This window comes from Amblyomma mixtum, chromosome 1 (assembly GCF_055824585.1).
Source record: "Amblyomma mixtum isolate Tamu chromosome 1, ASM5582458v1, whole genome shotgun sequence".
Taxonomy (NCBI): domain Eukaryota; kingdom Metazoa; phylum Arthropoda; class Arachnida; order Ixodida; family Ixodidae; genus Amblyomma; species Amblyomma mixtum.
Window position 1 is genome coordinate 220,214,666 of NC_143012.1, and position 7,796 is coordinate 220,222,461.

General features: G+C 49.1%; 1 protein-coding gene across 1 annotated transcript in view; it reads right to left on the reverse strand.

Moving 5' to 3' along the window:
* Nucleotides 1-5,925, reverse strand: part of LOC149370949 (uncharacterized) — a 40,712-nt gene extending 34,787 nt beyond the window's left edge. Inside the window, exons 1-2 of the mRNA XM_089563890.1 lie at nucleotides 4,796-5,925; nucleotides 365-480 (exon numbers count right to left, since the gene is read on the reverse strand). Of these exons, the coding sequence (XP_089420016.1) occupies nucleotides 365-480; nucleotides 4,796-5,115 (436 nt within the window). The 5' untranslated portion in view covers nucleotides 5,116-5,925. The remainder of the gene's footprint in view (nucleotides 1-364; nucleotides 481-4,795) is intronic.
* Between the last annotated feature and the right edge of the window lie 1,871 nt (nucleotides 5,926-7,796).

A 7,796-nucleotide genomic window follows, 5' to 3' on the forward strand; every position in this document is an offset into this window, starting at 1 on the left:
CGCTGCCCCTCCCCGGACGCCTGCGTGCGGACCCGGAGGGGCACGGGTCTTCTTCTGGCGGAAATAAAGTTTCTTCACTCACTCACTTTTACCCTAGAGACAGCCCTGACAAAGACCCCATTGCCGTATTCACATGGCGGCCTGCACTCCTAGTCTATGTGTTTGCTTCGAGGTTATAACACCTCTGTTATCTCTACGCAGCAACGCAAGCGGACTATACGGAATAAACAAAGAGCACACGCTCAAAACGGCAACGAGATTCCCGGGCATGCGCAGCAGCGCCCACAAAGCAGTCTACATTCTACAGCAACACTGGGGCCTGGCTTGGCCTGTGTAATTCTATTGATAGATACTCTTGGTATACCCGTGTACTCGTAGAAGGATGACTCATCAACGCTGTTCACTTCCACGAAGTCCAGGGCCACAAAGTACCTCACGTCGGGGCGGAGTCCAACCAGACCGATGTGAAGGCAAGGGAACCTGCGACGCGAGCAATAACAGGAAGAGCATTATTATGAGTGCCACCGCAGGAATACACAAACTGTTCACCCCTCACTCTCAGACGAGCTCCGCATGGTGACACGCGCAAAAGCGGCCCAGTCTTATCCTCGCAAGGCGCCATCAACTGCTGGTCTTGGTTAACCGTATAGTATTCAAACGCAAAAACGTGATGTCAAGATAGTGGTGAAAGAACGGGCGGCTACGTCGGATTTCTCACACACAAAAACACACAGGTATAAGCCAAGGCTTTATTCGCGCGATGCGTGGGCTTAAACTAAACCCGACCCTAATTTTTTTTTTTTTTTTGTAGCGACTGATAGAGACTACACATAACCGGGTTCGGGAATGTGCGAGTTTGGAGGCGGCGCCAAGAGGTGGCCTGACTCTTTGTCAATGATTTATCAGCGATATTAAAATGAGTGTAAGCTCTCTAACGAAGAAGTGGATCTCAATCATAATCTTTGGCAATGCACTCTTGCCGCCCTGGAGGGGAAAAAATTGGCTGTGGTTTAGCTCTGGTTGAACCTGGAGTGACGCGATAGCCACAGCTGGCCGAGTGGAACTCACCGTGTTCTGCATAATTTCGTTCCCTTAAATTCATTTTCTTCTTTACGGCTCCTCTTTCTTCTTTCATTCAAAATGCATTCCTTCCTCTACAAGCAGATGACAGGTGTCCACTGAGATATACCAGACAGTTACTGCGTAATTTCCTTTCCTCAAATACACTTTTCATTTTCGTCATTACGGCCCCTCTTTCGCTTTCTTCTTTCACTCCCATTTCCTTCCTTCCTCTACAAACGTATGACGGGTACCCACCGAGATACGTGAGATGGTTACTGCGTAATTTACTTTCCTTAAATACAATTTTGGTTTGGTTGGCTTGGTTTATGGGGTTTAACGTCCCAAAGCGACTCAGGCTATGAGGGACGCCGTAGTGGAGGGCTCGGGAAATTTCGACCACCTGGGGGTTCTTTAACGTGCACTGACATCGCACAGTACACGGGTCTCTAGAATTTCTCCTCCAAAGAAATTCAACCGTCGCGGCCGGGATCGAACCCACGTCTTTAGGGTCAGCAGCCAAGCACCATAACCACTGAGCCACCGCGGCGGCCGGTGGAGTCTTCGTTTGATGCCAGATAGAAAAAGCTCGAATAGCTGCGCTGGTCAAACGCATTAGCGAGGAAGCATAATCGCGGAGGTAATTTCGGGGGAGGGGCCTAAAGTATTTTCTTGTATCGGGAAAAAGGACATACCCAAAAATAGCGCTGCCAACGGACGCGGGCGGCGTTGCTTGCCAATGGGGCCCCGGAATAGGGGCTCCACCTAGTATTGTGCGTTGGGGGGGGGGGGGGGGGGGGAAGGGACCAATAGGGCCCTACCCCAATCACCTCTGTGTAATTATTTATTGGTTGTTGTAATTACTATTGTTGCAACTGTCGTTTTTACTTGCTGTATTGGTTGCTGTAATTAATGGTGGTGTAATTATTTAATGGTTGTAATGTAAGTACATAATGGTAATTATTTATATATTAAATGTATTATTGTTTTTCACCGCCACCACCAAGAGTCGTGGTGGGAGGAAGTGAAGAAAGCTCATTTGGAGGGAGGGAAGCAAATCCCCTCCTACCGGAAATACGTCCTTGTCAGGAATCTGCGTATCGAGAATTCTGATTGGGTTTTATATCATGCAAGTGAACCCAGGAGTAACTAGTAGAAAACTATTAAAGTAAAACTAGGGAATTCTGGTAAGGTTTGTTTTACAGGTCGCTCAGTGATTGTGGTGCTCGACTGCTGGCCCGCAAGACGCGGGTTCGATCCCAGTCGCGGCGGTCGAATTTCGGTGGAGGCGAATTTCTAGAGGGACGTGTACTGTGCGATGTGAGTTTACGTTAAAGAAGCCCAGGCGGTCGAAATTTCCGGAGCCCTCCCCTACGGTGTCCGTCACAGCCTGAGTCGCTCTCGGACGTCAAACCCAATAAACTAAACCAACTTTCGATTTCTAACTACTCCAAGAGTTGGCTCAAACTGCGGGAGGTGCGGACATTTCTATTGCCGCTGTTTTTTTTTTTAAGCGAAAGTTTAACTAGCCCGAACAGGCGAAGTGCTGTCGGCGAACGTCCTTGTTGAGACCAAGAGATGGTCCCGAATAGAAGGTGTCGCAACAGCCGTCGTCCAGCCACCGAAGCGGCGAGCGCGACGAGGCCATTCACAACACATACCAGGAGCAAATCGTTCGTCTATATACAGGGTGTTTCACCTAAGACTACACACTATTTCTAGTAATAGGCTTTCTGAGTTAGAAAAGCGCTTTTTTCGGCATGGCATTGTCAGGGCTGATGTATGTCAGAATATTGCTAATACGTGCTAGCTAGCAATCTGGTTAACTAATATTAAATAGTTAACTTTTTAACTATTACAATTAGGGTCCCTAATTACTGAGAGGCGTGTGGCTACCCCCTGTAAGTAATATTCATATCAGTTTTCAGAATTTCGAAAACACGGTTACCCTGGGCTCTGTTGCCCAACAAATTTCGGCTACATTGCGCCAAAATGCATGCGATTTCGAGAAGCTTGCAGGCAAAGCAACCTCTCCAGCGCACGGAACTCGTCGAAACTTTGCTGGGCCATAGCGCAGAAGGTAAAGGACGTTTTCGAAATTCTAAAAACAGACATCGATATTAATTAGGGTGGGGTGCACGACTATCAGTAATGAAGGAAACCAATAGTAGTGGTTATAAAGTTAACTGTTTGTTATTAGTTAACCATCCTGCTATATTTAGCACACCTTAGCTGTATTTTCATGTACTACATTGCTGACAAATGCTATGCAGAAAAAGCGCTCTTATAACTCAAATAGCCTTTTTTTTTAATTGTGTAATTAATGGTTTGGTTTGGTTTGGTTTATGGGGTTTAACGTCCCAAAGCGACTAAGGCTATGAGAGACGCCGTAGTGAAGGGCTCCGGAAATTTCGACCACCTGGGGTTCTTTAACGTGCACTGACATCGCACAGTACACGGGCCTCAACAATTTCTCCTCCAAAGAAATTCTAGCCGCCGCGGCCGGGATCGAACCCGCGTCTTCGGTGAAATACCCTGTATACTGTAACCCTAATCCGCCACTTTCTTCCGCACGTGGTCTTACTGCTTAGTTCGCTGCGCTACACAAAATGGTCGTGGCCCCGCTGCGGTGGCTCAGTGGTTACTGCGCTGGGCTGCTGGCCCGAAAGACGCGGGTTCAATCCCGGCCGTGGCCGCCGAATTTCGGTGAAGGCAAAATTCTAGCGGCCCGTGTGCAGTGCGATGTCAGTGCACGTTAAAGAACCGCAGCTGGTCGAAATTTCCGGAGCCCTTCACTACGGCGTCTCTCACAGCCTGAGTAGCTTTGGGGCGTTAAACCCCAGAAACCAAACCAAACCAGACTGTGCACATGCTTTTCTATTTCAATATCCTGTATTTGTACATAGTGTTTATTGCCGCCCTACCCCTATCCTTTCTTCTATCGCTCCCCCTTTCTTTCGCTATCCCCGTCCTCTCTCTGTCCTTTTATTCACGCTTGCCGCAGCTCATATGCTTCAGGTTTCGATGGCAGATGCCGCGGCTAGCGAAACTTTTCCCTTCCATTTTTATTTCTGTTAATAATAAATAGCCACTAACAACAGCAACAACTTTCAGGATATGTGCACCTTCAAAGCTGTGAACCTTCAGGATAAATAATATACGGAGCTAAGCAGATAAGCAGCGGAAAAGCCGACTTAGTAAGGCATGGCTCCAGCACAAAAGAGTGTTCGATTGCGGGCGTCAGAGAGGGTGGTTGCACAGCGTTTACTGTCCATCCCTTTGCGTGTAACTCTTACAAAAATATTTTAGACAGTCTATAGAGTCTACAGACAAAAAATAGTGAACAGTCTATACACAATACAAATATTACAGAAAGTCTAAAGAGAATTTATAGATTTATGGGCCTACACTTTTGGTAGACTTTTGTCTATAGACAGACTATGGACTGTGAACAGACAATAAGAAATGTCTATAGCAAGGAAATACAGTCTATAAGAAGTGTATCGACTGTCTATTCACCATTTTTATCAAGGAAAAGCCCATCTGCATGCCCCCACGCATCTCCTTCATATACATTCACACTAGACGAATTACGCATTTTGCGTTCGCTGAAAACAAAACTGCACCGGTGCATACTTCGCTTCGTTACATTTTCGACCTGCCGCGTTCACATCATCAGTTAACAAAATTCGCGCAAGTATACGTGAAGAATAAATTGCAAGCAAGACTAACTGACCTGCCCCCGCTAATGACCACCACGCCGCTCAAGTCGTCGTTCCGGGTGTGTCGCACACTGAATCCGAGGCCATCCCCACACCAGCAGCTCCCTGGGGACTTGCGACACCCCGCCGCGGCTCCGGTGGCCGACTCGTCGTCCGTCACACCGCCGCCATTATCGTCGCTGCTGTTCACAGGCTTGCCACTGCTAGCAGCGCGTCCGCGTTGAGTTGGGTCCACACCGTCATGCATGGCAACCACCACCGGGAATCCGCTCCAAAACACGCACGTCGTCCTGAGGTTTGTCCACTTGATGCCTCCAACGCTGGAACCCGGCATCAAGCACTATGGCATCCTATGGCACGCGATGTCGAGGTGCGCCGCGTCCACGGCGTGTTTGTTGGTTCCCTCCTTGTGACGGACATGGCAGCCTCGCGTTGACAGTGAAGCGCTGACTTCGTGAGACAGAGCGCTGAGACGGAGTCGATGTGGCAGCTGGAATCGGTAGAGACGACCTTGACCCCTGAAGGAGCCAAGGACGCCTCTTCAGATGGTTCTTCCGAACGCCGCTAGAGTGGCACGCATTGCAACCAGCACAGCGAATCCGCGCTTCGTTAAGCGTCGCGTCAACAGTAATCGAGTGCAAGGGCTCGTGTGCAAAAAAAAAAACAAAAAAAAACCTCTGACCTCGCCCTACTTCGGAACGAATGTGCTTTGACAGTGTATGATGACGTACAACGTAATAACATATAAATTACGAAAATATACTGGCGACGCAATAGACATTGTCTCGGATGCGTTCCGCCCAGGTGGCTAAGAATCAATACAAATGATGCATCCTACATAATTACGGATATTATTTAACTAAGGCCCCTTCGGCGAAAACTCTGCACGACTATAAACAAAGTTGTTACCAACCAATTAAATTATAGTACACTAATTATACTATACTTATTTTACTTCATTTTTACTATACTAATATTTCTTCATCTTATATTTTTGCTATATCCGGCACATGCTGTGGCGCGTGGCTATCGCAGGCGCCGTTGTGGAATTCTTAGGATTAATTTCGACCGTCTTGGATTCAGGCGCTTCTTTAGTGCGAAAGAGTTTCTAGCCGCACACCCCGGGCTTCTGCGGCGTGTGTGCGTCTAATGATTCTCAGTAGCACGTGCAACTCGGTCACGGGGCCAGTGGACACCTCAAACGCGCCGTGAGTAGGCAGAGGCGTTGTTGTTGTTGTTGTGACTGAGAGAAGGATGAAAAGGAAATTTGCACGGGCCTGCTACTGGCTCTAGACAAGCCACCACCGCTGCCACGTGCAGATAGAGGAGAGGTAAGAGATCAGAGGAAAGAGAAAAAGGCAAGAAAAGACGCGCGTCGCAGCAACAACTGCGTCCGCCGGAGCGGACGCTGCTGAAAAAATCAGATAAGCGGCCGAAGCCGCGCTCGCCAAAGCGAGGACAGATACTCAAGTGTTTTAGGCAGAGGCGTCCGCCCACAAATTGAGGCAGTTAAGCGTGTTTCATTCTCTCAGAACCAGCTATAGTGAACCAGCCAAAGTTTAGCCCGCCGCTGTGCCTCGGTGGTTAGCGCGCTCGGCTAGTGATCCGGCTCCTCTTTCCCTCTTCCTTCTTTCACTCCTACCTTCCTCCCTTCCTTTACAGCGCGTTTCTGCATTTGCTTTCCTTAAAAAAAGATACCGACAATTTCGTGACTTCCTAATGTGAAATTAAAGCCCATCATAACAGCTGTTACAGCTTTTCGATAGATTGAGGCAAAGAATTTGAGTAAGACGTCAGTACAATTACAGGCAAGCCGTTATTTTTCCCACATATTCCTTCGTCAAGAAACACTCCAATAACAGTTTTTATTGTCATCAAGGAAGCTTTGTGGTCGGAGAAGTAATAAATATATGCTCGACTTCCTGCACCAATGCCTGGTTCGAAGAGAAGAGGTATATACGAGTATTTCGCGAGGTTGTCACAGACGTGGGAGGCGTTACGAGCGAGGGGAACGGGATATTAAGCGTGAAATGCTTTTAGCTTCCGTTGTCGGCAGTGTGGTGAAGTCACGCCGAAACCGAGCGCCAACATCCGGGCACTAATTCCACTCATCCGGGAACTGAATTCCAACACATCCCGGAGCTGAAACGAGAGCATCCGGACACCGTACGAGATTTAACGAGACTCTCTAAGCCCTCCGACAGGACCGGCATACAAGAGCCGGCAGCTTCGCGCCGAACGGGTGGTGGCGTTCCTCCCTTCCTGTACGGTGCGGTTCGGGTGCCCACCGAGATGACAGAGAATTACCGCTCCGTTTACTTTCCTCAAAAAGCGTTGCGTTCAAAAGGCAAGGCATCGCGCCGAACGGGTGGTGGCGTTCCTCCCTTCCTGTACGGTGCGGTTCGGGTGCCCACCGAGATGACAGAGAATTACCGCTCCGTTTACTTTCCTCAAAAAGCGTTGCGTTCAAAAGGCAAGTCATCGCGCCGAACGAGTGGTGGCGTTCCTCCCTTCCTTTACGATGCGGTTCGGGTGTCCACCGAGATGACAGAGAATTACTGCGTAATTTGCTTTCCTCAAAAAGCGTTGCGTTCAAAAGGCAAGGCATCGCGCCGAACGGGTGGTGGCGTTCCTCCCTTCCTGTACGGTGCGGTTCGGGTGCCCACCGAGATGACAGAGAATTACCGCTCCGTTTACTTTCCTCAAAAAGCGTTGCGTTCAAAAGGCAAGGCATCGCGCCGAACGAGTGGTGGCGTTCCTCCCTTCCTTTACGATGCGGTTCGGGTGTCCACCGAGATGACAGAGAATTACTGCGCCATTTGCTTTCCTCAAAAAGCCTCGCGTTCAAAGGGCAAGGCGTCGCGCCGAACGGGTGGTGGCGTTCCTCCATTCCTGTACGTGCGGATCGGGTTTCCACCGCGATGATAGAGAATTACTGCGTAATTTCCTTTCCCCAAAAAGCGTCGCGTTCAAAGGAAAAGGCATCGCGCCGAACGAGTGGTGGCGTTCCTCTCT